General features: G+C 39.9%; 1 protein-coding gene across 1 annotated transcript in view; it reads right to left on the bottom strand.

Moving 5' to 3' along the window:
* The window catches only part of XPO1 (exportin 1), a 38,750-nt gene extending 21,758 nt beyond the window's left edge, over positions 1-16,992 (bottom strand). The window contains exons 1-4 of the mRNA XM_059828412.1: positions 16,818-16,992; positions 12,865-12,996; positions 9,045-9,146; positions 5,083-5,155 (exon numbers count right to left, since the gene is read on the bottom strand). Coding sequence (XP_059684395.1) covers positions 5,083-5,155; positions 9,045-9,146; positions 12,865-12,990 — 301 coding nt within the window. The 5' untranslated portion in view covers positions 12,991-12,996; positions 16,818-16,992. The remainder of the gene's footprint in view (positions 1-5,082; positions 5,156-9,044; positions 9,147-12,864; positions 12,997-16,817) is intronic.
* Positions 16,993-17,235: the final 243 nt, after the last annotated feature.

The following is a 17,235-nucleotide window of genomic DNA, read 5'->3' as shown; positions in this document are numbered from 1 at the left end:
GTAAGTACAAAAAAAGGAGGATAGAGCAAGGACATTAATTCAAGGCCTTTTAGAAAGTTTTGGGTGAACATCAGATATTGTAGTCCTTATGTGAAAGCTGCTCCTCTACAGAGAGGCAAACCTACAGTAAAATTGAAACACTTTCTGGAGGGAAAGTATTTTCACAGGTGACCCAAGCTATGCAATGGTTAGAGCTGGACTGGGACAGTGAAGATCATCACATTATCCAACATTAGTCAGTTCTGCTGTCTAAACTTGAGAAGTGTGAAATATTCTACAGTTTAATCTTTAGATGTGCTTTTAGAAGCAGTTACATGTCATCTAGGCTGCGTAACCTGAGCTCAGAGGAGTTCCTTATCATGACCGAATACAGCACGTTAACATGGATGCAACAGTCAGGGAGTACACACCTGTAGACAAAACCACTTATTGCACTTAAGACATAGAAGCACATCCTTTTATGCAGTTACAGAGCACAAACAAGTGTTGAAAGTTACCATAACTGGTGCTGCAGATGTGAGTTTACACTAGTTTACCAAAATTAACAAATTCTCTGCTTATATTAAAGAATAAGAGGCATAAGTGAAGCAGGTGGACAATGTAACTCAGGAAATTAACATTATTTTGCAACCAAAATTAGAATTTCAAATCCTAAAGCTGAGTTGTCCCCTCCAGGGATGTTTGTATGCATACACACTTACACTCAACTGTTTAAGTAGTCACAAAATGTGGTCAAAATACCATTTTATTTTTAGTCTTAAGAAACAATGCTTTCCCATATTGACCCCATTAGTGGTGAACCCTATCAGCCCATTATGTATTTGCTTTTCAGCACAAAACAAACCTCCACTAATTCACAAAAATTCTTAAAAAGAGCATAGAGCTTGTCTTCCTCCACACACACAGAAGTGCCATGTAGTTCATTCCCCCTTCATTACACAGAGAATCAGAAAACATCTCTTCGTGAAGCAGGCCAGAAATTTCCATTAAAATAGCTAATCACTCCACAGAAAAATCTCTTCTACAGCAGCTTCCACCACATCAGAAGCTTTATACTTAACTCCACAACCTTCCTGTGAGCCACTAAACTGCATCTCTCTCTGAACGCTTCACTTTTTTTTCCCATTTCAAAATGAGAAAAGTTGTACAAGCAATTCAGGTTTCATAATGAAGACGTGCTTATCCATTCCAACTCAAAACACTCCAGACAAGCTCACTCTGTTCACGGGAACATAATTTCATTTCCCACTGCAGGATTAATAAAACGTATCACTGAATTGGAAGACCAAGAAGCCTTTATTTCTAGGCAGGTTTTCACACTGTAACAGAAAATTCTATTGAGACCTTAGCACTTTAATCAAATGACATCCTTTACAAGCATTATTAAACGACCAACTCTACAGAGTATCAAAGTTTAAAGCAATTTAGTATCACCTCAATAAACTGAGAATTTTTACTTGAGAATGACAGTACAATACTTTGAAAATACACCAAGTTCACCACTGTAGGGGATGTTCTGGAATATGCCACCCACCTTCATTAAAGGAGCCTCCGTAAGGTTTGAATGAAAACCACATATCACATCATTTGTGTATGTGTAAGAACAGTCCAAAGCATTCTCTTAAAGACTAAATACATTATAAAGAGCAAGTCTAACCCATTGCTATGGTCTACTGCTAAACGTGTCTGAAGGCTGAACATGCAGGCCAGGCATCTCATTTAACTGAATTTTACCAATTGTGTTCCATAAATTCCACTTTTGTCTAGATAACCGGGTCATCAATTGGTTCAATGTGCTAACTCCAAAAGCAAACAAAAAAAATTCAACAACAAGAAAAAGCAGAGTAACCACGTAAGTATTTTAGACACGTAAATCGTTTTGCCCACTTCCTGTTTTAGAATTATGGGAAGATACAAATGAACCTTCCAAATGCACTTACAGTCCTCAACCTTCAAAATCAATGACACCTAAGGAACAGAAAAACTTTTTACAAGTTAAAAGGTACCAGGGCCAGAAGAGCTCAAGACTAAAAGCTATTTTAAAATAAAAGCAAACTTAAGAATGGAGTTTCAAGTCCAAAGAACACATCTGAAGAAAACATATTTTCCTACTTGTATATGGAATTCCAGGTTGGAAGCTAAAACCTCCCGGTATTCAGACAGAAGCAATTACAAAACCCTGGCTAACCTCAAGGCCCAACAAGTCATTCCGATGTACAACTTGAGGTACAACTAGGGGGGAAAAAAAAATCTCAAGAAAGGTTACAGTTCAGGCTCTGTAATTAAGGACATCATTTTATTTTTCCAAGAACTTTCAGGCAGGTTGTTTCAAAAACACTATTTCATTCATTGACAGTTCAATTCAGGTCTGCTCTTAACTTCAACTCTTAAGCGCTGCTATTGCTACAAAAGTAAAACAGTATTTTCTCGTAAGTGGATTTAGTTTCACCTTAACCAAAAGTAAGATTTGTCAGCTGTATTTCCTATACAAATCAAATTAGACATGTTAAGTTTTATGAAGTAAGATGTAAGGTAAAATTAACTAATTTAAAACCTGCATGAATTGCTTTGCTACTAAGCATTACTTTCTTATATTGAGTTTCAGTTTCCTGCACCCATTATTTTACTAGTTACACTTTAAACAGGAAAATCTTGTCAACTAAAGGAATGACTGGAGTCAGAATCAAGGAAACCTCAAGTTAACCAGTCGTCTTATCTCCCAGGTAATCAAACCATCTGAATGAGCTCTCAAGCAGTTCTTTTGTACCAGCCAGTATCATCAGCCAAAAAAATAAAAATCCAACCACCACCACAGACCAGATGAAACTGGGTTAGAGATGAAACACTGATTCTCCCTCCCACACCATTGAGGCCAAGATGAATCAAATGCCACAGTACGCTAAATCTGTTTGGTTCCTCGTCTATTGATGTATAAAAGAAATCAGACAAGTAAAAGCCAACTAACTCAATCCCCCCAAAATGTGAGGATACAAGTCAATTTCACAATTTTAGTTTGGCTCAGTGAAAGGGAAAATATTTTCAAGAGGTTGAACTAAAGACACACATTTGTTAGGATGAAGGATTTTCTTCTCCTCTGGAGTCTTCAGAAGTACACAACTCAGGAAAAAATAAGACTAGAATACTTGAAGTTGATTGCACAGCTACAGACAGAAACTTTATTTTGCATTTTAATGTATCAAGCTATAGTTATTGCATTTTCTCAGATGACAGGAACCAGTCAAACAGTACTACCATGCCTGCAAGCACTGAAGTAACAAAAATCTAGAACACCGACTCAAATATATCAGTTCCACAATTTAAGCCATGTATCCAGTATTATCTTGGCATCCAGTATTATCTTGGCATCTCAAGAACACATGAGATAACATGACCCAAAACACAGCCAGCATCCTCATCCTACCACCACTATTTCTCATCTATTCCACACATTAAGAGCATGTCTTTTTAAGACTTATAGTTACTGAATTGTATTTGTATTTGGCACTTGTTCAGTTCCAAACTACCAAGTAAGTCTACCTCTGGGACATCTCCTATTCTACTACACCTCACTTCACCAGCAGGCAGTAGAGTAAGCTGAGTAACTTCTTCAAACTACTGCCTGCTTTCTTCCTGCTCGAGGAGAGCAGCCAAAAACTTTAAGAGAACAACTTCCAAATGCTGAAACTAAGGGCTCATATTCAGGAATGTAACAAGATGAGTAGGTTGAGATACCCTAATTATTAAAAGCACGCAGAAGACAACTTCAGGGTGCTCCCTTAGTTTCTCAGAAGGACATAGTTGTGTCTGAGCCTTAGTTGAGGCTCCCTAGAAGCCTGCAAGTCTCTTGCCAACAGCAGAATGAACATGAAACCTTACTTCCACCTTCAAAAGCAGCTACACTTTATCTGTCAACCTATAGCTAGAAGGAGCGGGGCGGGGGGAGGGGAGGTGAGAAGAATAATAATGACAAAAATGTGGAAGTCTCCCTCTACACATTTGTTTCCATCGACATTTACAATTAAATTTTGATCAGTATCGTTTCAGAACCTAAGCACTGGCAGTAAAAATTTAAAGCACATTTTAGCATTGTTAATAAAAGCTCACAGCAGAACACAAATTTGGAATAACTTTAATGAGTTCCAAAACCAGCTTTTAGTAAAAAGCCAAGTACAGAATGGTGACAACATTCAATGTCATGAATTTAAGTAGTTGTACTTTGTGTTTTGAAGTCTAAGTTATCATGACTTGACAGAAAGCTACGTGAACAAGCACTAATCCTGTACCAGAGAGATACCTCCATTTACTATAGCTAACGTCTAAAATTCAACACATTGCAAGCTATAAGGGAGGGAGGGAAAAAACCAAAACCAAACTGCAGCATTTATTTTAAGACTTCCAGGTTCCTTGCAATGACAGAAGACTGGGGTTTGCCCTACACTGCACTTCCAGTTACAGCAATCTAGCTTCATATACAGTTACATGAATTAAAAGCAGACTTTATAGTATCTCACTGCCTAAAAGAATGAATGACCATTAACAGGTAAGACTATGCATTTACTTAGTGTTTCTATTTTTAAGTAACTATGACTGCTTACAATTTCAAAAGTCACATAAATCTACACAGGCTACCAGACGGACCAGAGAGTCTACCAGAAAAATGACAGCGTACTGGTGGGACTGCATACACAGCCCAGACAGGCTGAAGAAAGCATCCTGTGCCAAGTACAGAGAATCAAAACGTCTACCTCAAAGCCAGGAGCTAACTTCACAAGCTGCCTAGGGTAAGTTTGGCCTGTAAGTCAGTACAACACAAGTGATGATGTTTCAAAACTAATCAGTCACACCTTTTACCTTCCCATGACATCGACAGAATTTCAGGTGCTCGCCACCCCACTGAGACCATTATCACAAAAGGGAAAGACATGGTTTCATCATCCAGAAAAGCACAGATGGTCTTACTACTTGACGAAAAGTTACTAGCCTAAGTGTATTTGACACGGAAAATTACTTACATGGGGACCGACAGTCTAAACCTCAGTTAATACACAAAGTTAAGAAGAGAAGACAAAAATCCCTCCTTACCTTCACACTGGTTCCTCGGAAGAATCTTCCATCTTGTTTTTATCACATTTTCCAAGATTTGCAGTCCATAATACTGAAATTGGAGAAGAATAAGATGTGAGTACATTACTGTAGGACCAACTTACTTTCAGGACTCTTCATTCAATCAGACATTCACACTTAACATCTAAGACTTCAAGATTATTAAACTAACAACTTTATTAAATACATGTCTATTCACCCATTTACTGAGGTTTCATGCATTTTTTTTTCTTGTTTTATTCTTCACTATACTAAGTCCTGCTGTTTGATCATGCTCACACCGGGGGCGGGGGGGGCAGGGGGGGAAATAATGAAAAGCCCTCTGGCAGACAATTTTGGCTATCTGGAGAAGAGAAAGTAGCAGCCAGATATGAATTTGCATCATAAATGACTGCTCACACATTAAAGTATTAACACAACCAGGCTCCTAAAATATTTAGCAGCTTGGATGGTCTCAAGCTTCCTATCGTTCCTCTAAGAGCTGAAAAAAAAAATTTTGTCTTAGCATCACATGTCCTGACACTGGCACTTTCTAAAGAAAGTATTTCCCAAACTTCACTGGTGTGTTACTTTAGGAACAGCAAGACAACCCACAGGTTTATTTAATTTCAATACCCACCCCAATATGGCAGCTATTTCTACTATTTAAAGATGAACTTTTGTGCTCAGTCAAAGAATAATAAAAATGTGAATAAACTCTTGGAAATCCTTTTACCTTTCAGGAATTCCTTCCTATGTTCTTACCCGAAACCGTTACGTTTGCAAAGTAATCGATAAGGCCAGTCCCTCTGCCCATTTGTCCCCACTGCCAACTCACAGTAACAGGGAAAGAAGTTTGTGATGATATGATCGAAGAACTTTAATACGTAAAACCCCATTAGCATGAATAGACAGGAGAAAAAAGGGGATGAGGAGTTTTGCATTTACTTTATCTGCAGTGGATTAGGAAGAAAAAAGTATCACATCAATGCCTGAAAGGTAAACTCAAGTTTTCACAGTTCAAAGTTTGGCTGAGAATAAGAGTTCCTCTTTAAAATGGTTAGTTGTTATACAAAGTAGGATCATTAGTATTTCAACCAAGGGGATCATATAAACTTCAATTTAATTAAAAAACACAATGTAGACTGTCCCAAACTACATTGTATTAAAATACCATTTTTTGCTGTTCTCATCTTAGCATAACCTACATCACTTTGCTTCTCTATCTGACCCAAGTTCGCATGAGCTTCATGCGTACATTCTGCATTTGCAAAATAGCCTGTCACCTTCCAAAATCTTGGGTAACAAGAAAAATTATGCATTAACAGAAAGTTGGCAGGGTATTTTTTCTTCATGGTCAGCAGAAAAAATTTATCAACTAGATTTTAATCTGTAAATTTACTTAACTACTTAACATAAAAGCTAAATGAAGTCAAGGGAATGTTCATATAGGAAAACGTATGAAAACATTCTTAAGCAAAACGCTTCACTTCACAAGAAGCGATTTCAGCCACTGCTATAGACACCATCTGCACCTGATCCAGGCTCACAATACAAAACATACTTACAAAAGCTTCTAGCAACGTTGAAAGTATGAACATTGATATCAGACAGTGCTAACTTTCCTGAAGCAAATCTAAACTCTAGCGAAATTTCTAGATTCTACAGGCACATGTATTAACAGCCCTTTCAGATAACAGCTAACCAAAAACATTAGTTTCGCTTCCAAACTTTTTTCCACAAGTCAATTTATTTGGCTTTTAAGACCAGAATGGCAAGTCTAGTTTCATTTTACTAAAGCACTAGATGACCAAACAAAACTTAAATGAAAAACCTGACATAAACTAAGGACAGACCTCATCTTCAGTCTTTTTGTTTCCCCACTTAGGATTTCCTCTGAGACAAAGAAAAGGACAGACACCTCTAGCAATTTGCCACACCTATCCCTCATTATCTGCTCAAATATCTAATTCAGATTCATGTATCTTAAACTGTGACAACGTTCATGCTGTCTAGGTTTCTACTCATTCTTTTGTACATATGTGACTTCAATTCTGCCCTTTCCTAGTGTCTTGTTCATCTCTTCCTCAGTACTAGTAATACTCATTTTTCTTAACACTCAACAAATGAAGTGAAATGGCAGCAGTAATAAAATCACTGTATACGATCTTCACCTACACATCTTTCTTGCCATACCATGTTTGAAGGCTTCATCAGCCTGCCTGAACACTCTGCAAGGGGCTTTCTGGGTTTTTTATTTTGTTTTTGAGCTTCATTTGATTTGATGGTTCTAATTTTTTTTATTTCCCTGATAACAAGATACACCAAGCCCAAAAAAAGTCACTGACACCAATTACAAGTTTTGCCATCTGAACTATCAGAAGCATACTTTTTTAACCAACTGTTCACAACAGCGCATGCAAACACATCTAAACTGCGCATAAAATAGAATTCTTTCAAAATTCATTTGCTCTTGGTTTGCTTATTTCTAATTGTCTAATAGCAATTCACTGCTCAGTTATGAAGATGAGGGACAGGTAACAGCTAAGACTGAAAAAAGTATGAAATGATCCCCATGGTAGAAATTTTTACGGTACCCTTATTACTTAATTCTATGCACCGAATCCCTTTCCCTCCCACCTCCCAAGAAACAAAAACAATTGATGAACAGAATTCAGTTAAAGGGAATCAAAAGGGTAGACCTTGTGGAGGCCTGCCGTCAAAGCCTAGCTGTGTCAGTTGCACAGGAAGACACCCCTTTTCTTCCTATTACAAGCAATCAACATAATGGAACATTATGATTAATATCAGGTAGTGTTAACAGCTTTAATTAAAGAAAAAATATGATTGCATAAAAGCCAAATGTCATAGTGCATAAATTTAGCACCAAATCATTTGCAATTTATGTAAATTGAAGAATTCTTTACCTGTTGCTTTCTTTCTGTTCCTCTAATCATCTCATTTTTCACAAGACAAATTTGAGTTTTTAAAAATACTGTTGATAAATCAACTTAAACATTAGTAATGTCTGTCAGTATAAAAAGCAAAGTTTACCAGGCAAGCAAACAGGCAAACACTGTTACTTAAAGGTTAGCACTTTGAGGAAGTTCTTTGAACTGTTTTCCCCTAAACTTCAGAGAGCAATGAAAAAATGGAACTGTTTCATGAATACTGCGTGATTTCAGAAACCATCCAAACACGATTATTTTCTGTTCGAACACAGCGTGTATCAAGCAGAAAAACATGCATGTCAGTTATTTGAGATAATAATCATCAACTTAAGACAGTGAAAACACATTTCGATAAACTTTCCAGTAGTCTTAGGTAAAGCATTTAAAATTGTCGAAAAAAAACTGAATGCTGCCCCTTTTAGTCTCTACTATGATGGATGGATTTAAAACAGCAGTACAAAGCAAATGTGTTCTGCATATTAGTAAAGACTAATCTCATACTACAAAGAGTTTGGGGTGCTTAACTTTCATTGATTGCTCAAAATCTTGGCGTAATAAGGTTTTTATTTTGTCTTTAATATACCTAGGGACAAATTCTCTCCTCAGTTACGTGCACATGGCTCTCATTATGATCAAAAACAGCCAAGCACTTACCCAAGGACAAAATATGGCTCTAGGAGACTTTTCATTACTCGGATGTATACAGACACACACAACAATCTTTGGAACTGGCATTACGCTTGTATGTGCCTTGGAAAAAAACCCTGTATTTCCAATTTAGCTCTTCCTTTTTTTTTTGTTTAAAAAAGGAGAAAGAAACTCTTGTCAATGTAAAAGGAGGTTTAAATATTTTGTCCATTTACAGTTCTTGTTTAAAGCCAACTTTGGGAACAAGACAATAAAAAAGTGGTTTGAATCAAGAGAGTCTATGGCTAAAAATGAGATACCTTCCTCAAAGTTTATGAATGGAAGAAAGAGGAAAACGAAATAAATAAAAGTTCATTTGCTTACTTTGGTATTCATGTTCTGAGAGAACTCCAAAATAGTATCAACTCTTGTCCACGCATCAGGATGTTCTTTTAAGTGAGTCAAGACTTCCTGTGCCATTCTTTGCTAAAAGCAAGTTTGAGTAAAAAGAAGTGTTAGTATTAGATTATTTAATAAATTATATTTCGTCAGTGAAGACATTAATATGTAACATGACAGAACTCAATTAGGAGCAACAAGTCCCTTAAGCCTCCTTCTGTGTGACAGTTAAAGTTCATTAACAACCAAACTCCAAAAACACCTTGATGCAAGACAGTCATTTACTTACTTCCACTCTTCCATACTGAATGATTCATCTAGACCAGCAGTGAGCGAGCGGGTAAGAACAGCACACATTATAGGAAAAAACGTACTAGGAAATTGAGTTTTCTCCCATTCAAGAAAGTAACCTAGATAAAACTGTATTCAAGGGCAGCTGAACTTTTTAGTTCTACTGGAAGCATTCATATAAAATGCCAGCTTTAAGGAGTAGTGTATCATGCTGCAAAGTTGTTGATGTAGGAACTGTTGATTTTGTTTTGAAGAACCACGAAGCAGAGCATTAAAGGTCTCCAATCTCTGTTTCTGAGGAATCCCTTGATGTATCTAACAGCTTACAAAACAATAATAAAATCTGATTGGGGGGAGGAAGGGAGTTGGTCATGCTAATGGTTTGTTCTTCCTTGGGACTGACATTACCAATTATTGTACTAGATACTATGGTTTCAGTAACTTGCAAAACATCATCTGAAGCAGTTACACACTGAAACAGCTGAATTCATTCTAGCTATCCTTTTCAAAAGCCTGGATGTCCATAAGCATTTTTTTTTTAGGGAGCCAAATGATGTTAGCTGTTACCAAAAATGCAGTGTACTGACAAATCTTGCTGCAAATTGTACCACCACCAAGCGTAAGACAGTGTCTTACTGGCAAGATGAACATTTAACATCACAATTAACAGAACTTAGTTCATTGTTTCACTGCACTGTAGACCCAACTCAATGGAATTACAAAGCAGTTAAAGCTTTACTTTAGGATTAACTTCAACAGCTAGAACTTACTACAGCTATGCAGATTTCTAGTCAGCTACAAGCACATACTTGAGCTAATCATCAACTGGTGTAGGAAACCATGTATTTTCAGTAACACAGAAACCCCATCAAGACCCAAAAATCTATACACATATAATGCGAGAAACAGACAAATTGGGTATGGGATTTACCAAATTAAAATTGAAAGCTACAACAGTAAAGAGCAAGGACATACAAAATATCTGTACAATACTGGCATCCCTACTTAATATAATTGAGCATAGTGCAGCAATTCCCAGTCTGATACTGACTTTGACTATCAAGTAAGTCCCTGTAGATTTGATATGGAGAAGCACCACACAAGTATTCCTTTTAAGTCCAAAAGCAGTACAACCATATTCTCACAGTATGACATCAGAGCTTAAAAAAATAAAAATCAGCACTTTTGATGCTATTTAGTGTAAGAGGGAAAGAACAGCTATATTACTTCCAGGCTCAACCTGGGTGTGTTTTTATACTGGCCTCCTTCGTGCTTCTAATACGGGTGACATATCACAGGATCAAATTCCAACACCAACAAAATACAGATGCTCAATAGCTGTCTCCCAAGCACTGAGAAGTTTGCTCTCACACCCACTAAACCCTTTTCTGGATATCAATTCCTGTACTTTCGTAAAACCAGTATAAATTTAACAGTAATGCTTAATCAAGATCGAAGTCTCACTGTGTTGTTGCTACCAAAAAGAAAATCAGTTAGCACATGTGAAGGTCTAACAGATCAATGGAATTAAGAGTCTGGGATGAGTACAGGTAAACATCTAAGAGTTGTCTGAAGTCTCCTTAGTCATGCGTTGGGACTGGGATGGGGTTGGGGGCATTCTTCGTTTTCAGAGAAGTATACAAGAAAAAGTTAAGAACAGAAAAATTTTAAGATTCTAGGACAGAAAAGAGCTTCTTTCTTGCCTCATATAGATCAGCAGGTAAGAGTTTTGCAAGCAGAGATAAGAATTAAGCAGAAGGAGGAGACAGGTGAATCTGAAAGCAAGTTCAGCACGTGCCATCCAGGCTGCATTCTAAATCCTTTTTCCACATTACTCTTATCTATTCCAGGCAAACCACTGTTGGTCTCCCAATTTTCATATTTAGTCTCCTCAACTTCTACTATTCCTGTCACCCTTTAAGTCATGATCCAAGCTGCCAGACTCCATAGAGAAGCATTTTTTCCTGCAGGAACTTTTGAACTCCTTGGAAGAAGTAAGAGCTCACAGACTCACTGCAATAAGTCTCCAGCTTTGGAAACGTACTAAAATAGCAAACCAAATTTTCATTCAAGTGACACATATTAGTCCATTTATAGGTTTGTATCATAATTCACTTTTGCCAGTTAAGCGTCGCCTCTTGAATTTCTGCTTCTTATTGCATTGATTTTCTAAATACCAGAAACCATACCCAGCTGTTTTAAGTGAAGCAACTTCTCACAATACCAGAACAGTGACAATTTGATCATTGTATTTACCATTAATCCTCTACTCTCCTTATAAACCTTCCCAACTTTCTAAACTCCATTCAAACCAAACAATACTGTAAGTCCCACCTATTTTGTAAGGCAGTACAGTAAACAAACGTATCACTCACAAAACACGCACTCAGAAGTCCATACTTTTAAGGCAAAAGCTACAAGCAGTTTTCTGTCATGTGATCATTTAGAAAACTACAGCTAGTAACTATTTGAATTTAGGAAACTCAAAATGCAAGTATTTCAAAAAACAGCAAGGTGTTTCAGAACCTGTAGGAATCCACATTAGTAAGCCTTACAAAAGAACTTTTTGGTTTTTTAAAGAGTGATACACAAAACAAGTATAAGCAAGTATATTATTGTTTATTCCAACAGCTGGAAGGAACAGAAAAGTATCAGCTACTTTGTCTCATTTTAATTCACTTCTTATTGTTGTGCAAGAATATCTTAGTAAGAGATGCCTGACACTGAAATTCCCAATTTGTTAAGCATGAACAATTAAAATTTGCCAGAAGAGGAACTATGCCAACACCCTTGTAGCAATACTTGCTTTCAACATCTAAGTCTTATTTCCAAAGTAGTTCAAGAAATAGATAAAAACAATACAAGATTCATTTCAAGACAATATATGCCAACACACAAATACACACATTCCCCCGATTTAAACTTAAGACTGCACAATCTGCACTAAGTACAAAGAAAAGAGTGCAAGAAGAACCTGTGCAGACAAACGGGGAAAAAAACTAGCCACAAGAAAGGACAAACTCTTCTCTGTGACATGCTGCTTCATAAGTACAAATACAATAATAACATCATTAAAATTTTTATTTTAAATACAATCCTTCAGTGAAGCCAACATTAAATTTATGGCTTCACAATCCTGTCTACGATAACAAATAACAGGTAACTCAGACCCTCCTGAAGAACTAAGTCAGAGAGGCCGAGCTGCAAGCAGAAGTGCCCTTACCAAACTGTACTTGCGCATACCTTTCAACAGCAGAAGGCACCCCAGAAATGAACTAACTACACTAACTAACGAAGTACACTAAATTAACATTTTTCTAAGTGTCATTTCAATGTTCATTACATGAGGCCTGCCTTTAAACCAGGGCACATGAATTACCAGTGATATTCCAGTCACTAGCAGTATAAATTCATTAATATTACTGATTTTTATTGAAGTGAATCAAATTTTGCTCAACTGATTCTTTAGAAGGTTAAACATGGTCAATAAATGTAGGTTCTAAGTCCACATTACCTGCGCGCCTTCTCCATGGTACAAGCAGTTCACCACATTGTCCAAGAGATTGATATCCAGTTTCTGGTTAAAATCCAGCAGCTGACGAGCTGCATGGTCTGCTAACATTGTCATAATTGCTGGCATAGATTACTGCAAAATAAATAAAAAAATTTTCATCAATTAATAAGAAATCATTATTAGATGTAGTTGTAAAGCAAGTGCTTCAACTTAAGCATCTCATTTGAATGAGATGAGCTATGTTAGTAGTACTAGACAGCACAGAATACAACACTCGTTCAATTGATGAGCAAGTAGCAGGACAAACCCTTTCTGAAAAATTCACACATCACTACCCCAACTAAATTCTGAGGGTCTTCAGCAGGTATAGCACATAATAATGGTCTGACTAGTCAACATGCTGTATTATCAGCAAGCTAAAACTTATTTCAAAGCAGGCATCAACACCTACCCATCCCTAAACATGCATAAAACAGTAAGTTTGCTAGTAGAAGTACCTAGTATCGTTACAACCAAAACCCATACTAGCAATCTCAGTCGAATTTTGAGTTTCCAAGGCCGACATGCACATTTAGAAGATCAGTTCTAAAAGCTTTTAAACTATGGAAGTGAAACATGATCTACACACACAGTAAGAAATTAGCCAGAGGGCATTTTTCAAATACCTGGGGGGGGGGGGGGGGGGGGGGGGGGGGCGCGGACACCTTACAAGTTAACTACATACAAGTAAAAAATTACCATTGAAACTAAGAAAGTTGACTGAAGGGACTTTGAGAGGATGAAGTAAGGAGACTGTTAAGTCAGCAGGTTACTCCATGTACCATGTTAGATCGCTTCAAACTGAAATGGAATTCTACTAGATATTTCAGGTCCCATAAAATCAGTGACACATGCATTAACTCTTTGTCCTAGATATAGCAGCCTCGATATTATGCAAAGGAAGTCAGGTGGTTTGTGTGTGATTGTGGGTGTGCACATAAGATGCTTACCAGCTAGAGACTGGTACAAAACAAAGGCAATCGTGAAAAGCAAGAAAATAAGCCAGGAACCACAGAATTGTGGTTGGTCAATTATTCTCTAACCTTTTCACACCACCCCCCATTTTGGAAGCACCTGATCAAGTTTATTGCCCACTTCTCACAGTCACTGGCAACTGTAACACTTACTCCTTCCCTTTCCTCTACAGCAGCTCTCCTGCCATTCACTCTCCTTTTCAGAATCTCTCTTAAAGCTACAAATGTCATATAAAACTGCTCACTTGAGAAACAGCAAGAAGTCTGGACAACTGCAAGATCACTCAAAAAGTTACACTAGAGCTACTACCTGCATACTCAGAAAGATACAATCTGAAACTCTTCCAGAAACACCTCCAATACACCCAGCCAACCTGTTCTTTAGAGTAAGTCAGATCTGCTCTTACTAAGTAACTTCATCAGTAAGTATGAATTTGTTTTATGCCTTACATATTTAAGTCATGCTCAAAAGTAAAGAGCAAGACAAACCTGTGCCTCAACTCAAGTAGTTACTAATTAAGTGAAAGTCCTACAGCAGCATACAGACAAGGAGAATCTTTTGTTTAGAAATGCATATTTGCAAGTAGTGTCAAGCAGTTTAGTTTACTTCTATACAGAAAGATACGAACTTCAAAAAAAAAATTTAATTGTATTTTGAAGTAAAAAAACCTCATTAGTTAGTATTACTATGCTAACATAACCATTTTGAGGGCTCCATCTCAACATCCAGCCAACATCTTTTTACAACACCTACCTGGAAAAACAGAAGGAAATAAACATCAAGCAGAAACTGAAATAAATTAAAACTAACACTCCACATCTGTCCTTCCCTCTCCCAACTCCTGAAGTTTTCAAAATTGCAATGTTAAGTATGGAAGCAAGAAACAAAACAGCAGAGAAGACCGATTTCATTCTTTTAACTCAGGACACCTGAAAATTTCATCTCACAGAGGGGCAGCAAGCAGCACTACTAGAAGGAAATTGCACCAATTAATATGCTCTTCAGCTGAGAGCGGTTAATACTCCCACCAGACACACATGCTTTCAAGCACACCCCTTTTTGTTCACATCTGGCCTCCATGGCTAAACCATGAGCCGGGAAAGTGGTTTTCAAACCACAATAAATGTCGTAAATCAGTCGTTCCTCAGGTAGGGCCATTCAGTTCAGATCTAAGCTTCTTTCGGTGTTTTTTATGCAGCCATAAGAGGACAAACGAGGAGCCACGTGACCAAGAGAAGTTATTAACCACATGGATACAGAAAGGAAATGTTTTGAATAGGGCCCTTTGCCACTCCCAGCATTATCTTCAAAATGACCTACCTACTCGCAAACTGAAATATAGAAATGGCGGCTTTGTGGTCAATACCAACTGCAATCAACTATTTCCCACTCCTAACAGTGTACCCACACGAAGTTTATAACCTTTGATTTACTACACTCCTATACTTTTTCCGCCCATCATGCCCGAAACCGAACGGGTTTAAACCTCAGCTCTAAGAGCCACCACTAGTCAATTCCTCAACACTGCCAATAAATAGGGAGACAGAAACAAAAGAAGATAAAAAGTTTAAAAAAAAAAAATCTGAACTACAACATAGCAGGAATCTGACATCTACCGAAGGTCAAAAGAACTGCATTTACAGCACTGTTTACACAGTTATCCCAACTCTCGATGACCCTGGACCTTTAACACAACAGTTAGCTTATTATGATATACCTAATTCATTTAAGCATGTAGTGCACAGAAATAAACGCATACATCTTACTATTAAGAGATGTCGAGTGTTCACAACGAACCCTAGAGCACCTTCAACCCAGCTACTTAAAGCTCACTGGGGGCAGCGATTAAAAAAACGCCCTAGGAGTCACTCTGCCCCATTCCTAAGCGTGCAATTCCGCTACTGAACGCAAGCGAATTACCGCCCCACTACCCTCTTCCAACGAATTAGTTGCATCACTTGTAAATTCCTGCAGCTGCACGACATGAAACGGAGCATGTAACAAACGCATTCGCATTAGACTTCACACAGCAGCAATCGCAATGAAACGACTGCCTCCCTCACGACTTTACACACGCGTGCCCGCGTACGAGATTAAATAACACCGCTTCGCCAACATCTGCCCGACACCTCGGAGCGTTCGTTTTCGGCACGGCCGCGCCCGGCACGGAGCGCCCCCGACATAACTCACACCCACCCAGCGCGGAGGCCTTCCCCCGCTCCCGCCGCAGAGCCACGGCCGCGCTGCTCCCCACGGGCAGCGCCCCGGCTCCCGGCGGGGGGGCGAGAACCGCGCTGGCGGAGGAAGGAGCGGCGGCGCCCCGGGCGGGCGGGCCGGGGCCCTGCGGAGCGCGGCGGGCCGGCGGCGGCGCAGCCCCTCCCTCCGCTCCCTCCCTCGGCTCCAGCCCTGCGCTCTATACAGGGCCCCCACGTGATCCAGGCGGACGTTTCAATACTGCTGCACAGACACACAAAAATATTTCTGGAAACTTCCACTCCTAATAATTCACAGATTATGCCCCTAGTTTTGCCCGTACCCGATCCCAACCCCCCCCGCCCGCTCGGCCCCACCGTAACGAGGGGGCAGCCCCCCGCCGTGCGCCCCAGCAGCGGCTCCCCGGCCTCCCTCCCGCAGCCCCAGCATCCGTGGAAGGCTCCGCGCTGCCTCCAGCCGCTCGGCCAGGCCGAGGATGCTTGCACCCCAAACCCCAGCCTCAGCACACCCCCGCCCCTCAGGGCTTCTCCTCGGAGCCCATCGCGCCTCTCCTTCCACAGGGAAGACTTTGCGCCCTCCGCACAGCCGCACGCACGGCCGTACCCCTCCCACTCCCCCGCCTCCACGGCCCCACACCTTCCCCCGAGCGCTCCCCCCGTGGCCCCCACCGCGTTACTCAGCGCAACAAACCCCCCCTCCTCCCCGCCGCCTAAGCACTTACTTACCTAGGTGTTTCTTACAGCCTCTTCCTTCAAAAAGTAGGGGTGGGTGAGCGAAGTTTCTAACCACACGCCAAAAAAAAAATTAAAATAAACACCACCAAAAATAACCCTCCCCCCCAAAAAAAAAAGAAATCCGAAGGGGGGGAAGAGGCGCGCACCCTCCTCCCTGCCGGGTAGGTATTAGTAGCGCCACTCCTCTCCGCCCCGCACTACCCCCTAGCAAGCGTGCCCTGGCCTGACCGCACTACGCGCCCCGCAGAAGCCTGCGGCCCCCGGGCGGGCGCTCCCCTCGGCGTACGGCTCCGCGCCTTCCCCTCAGCCCCGGAGCAAGGCCGCCCGCCGCCGGGCGCGCCGGAGACGGGGTGCGCTTCCCTCCTCTCGCTCGGCGGTGGGGGAAAGGGGCGGGCGCGGGGCTCCGGCC

The sequence above is a fragment of the Gavia stellata genome, chromosome 23 (genome assembly GCF_030936135.1).
Source record: "Gavia stellata isolate bGavSte3 chromosome 23, bGavSte3.hap2, whole genome shotgun sequence".
NCBI lineage: Eukaryota > Metazoa > Chordata > Aves > Gaviiformes > Gaviidae > Gavia > Gavia stellata.
Note: the sequence above shows the minus strand (reverse complement) of the source record. Positions and strands in the feature narration are given on the sequence as shown.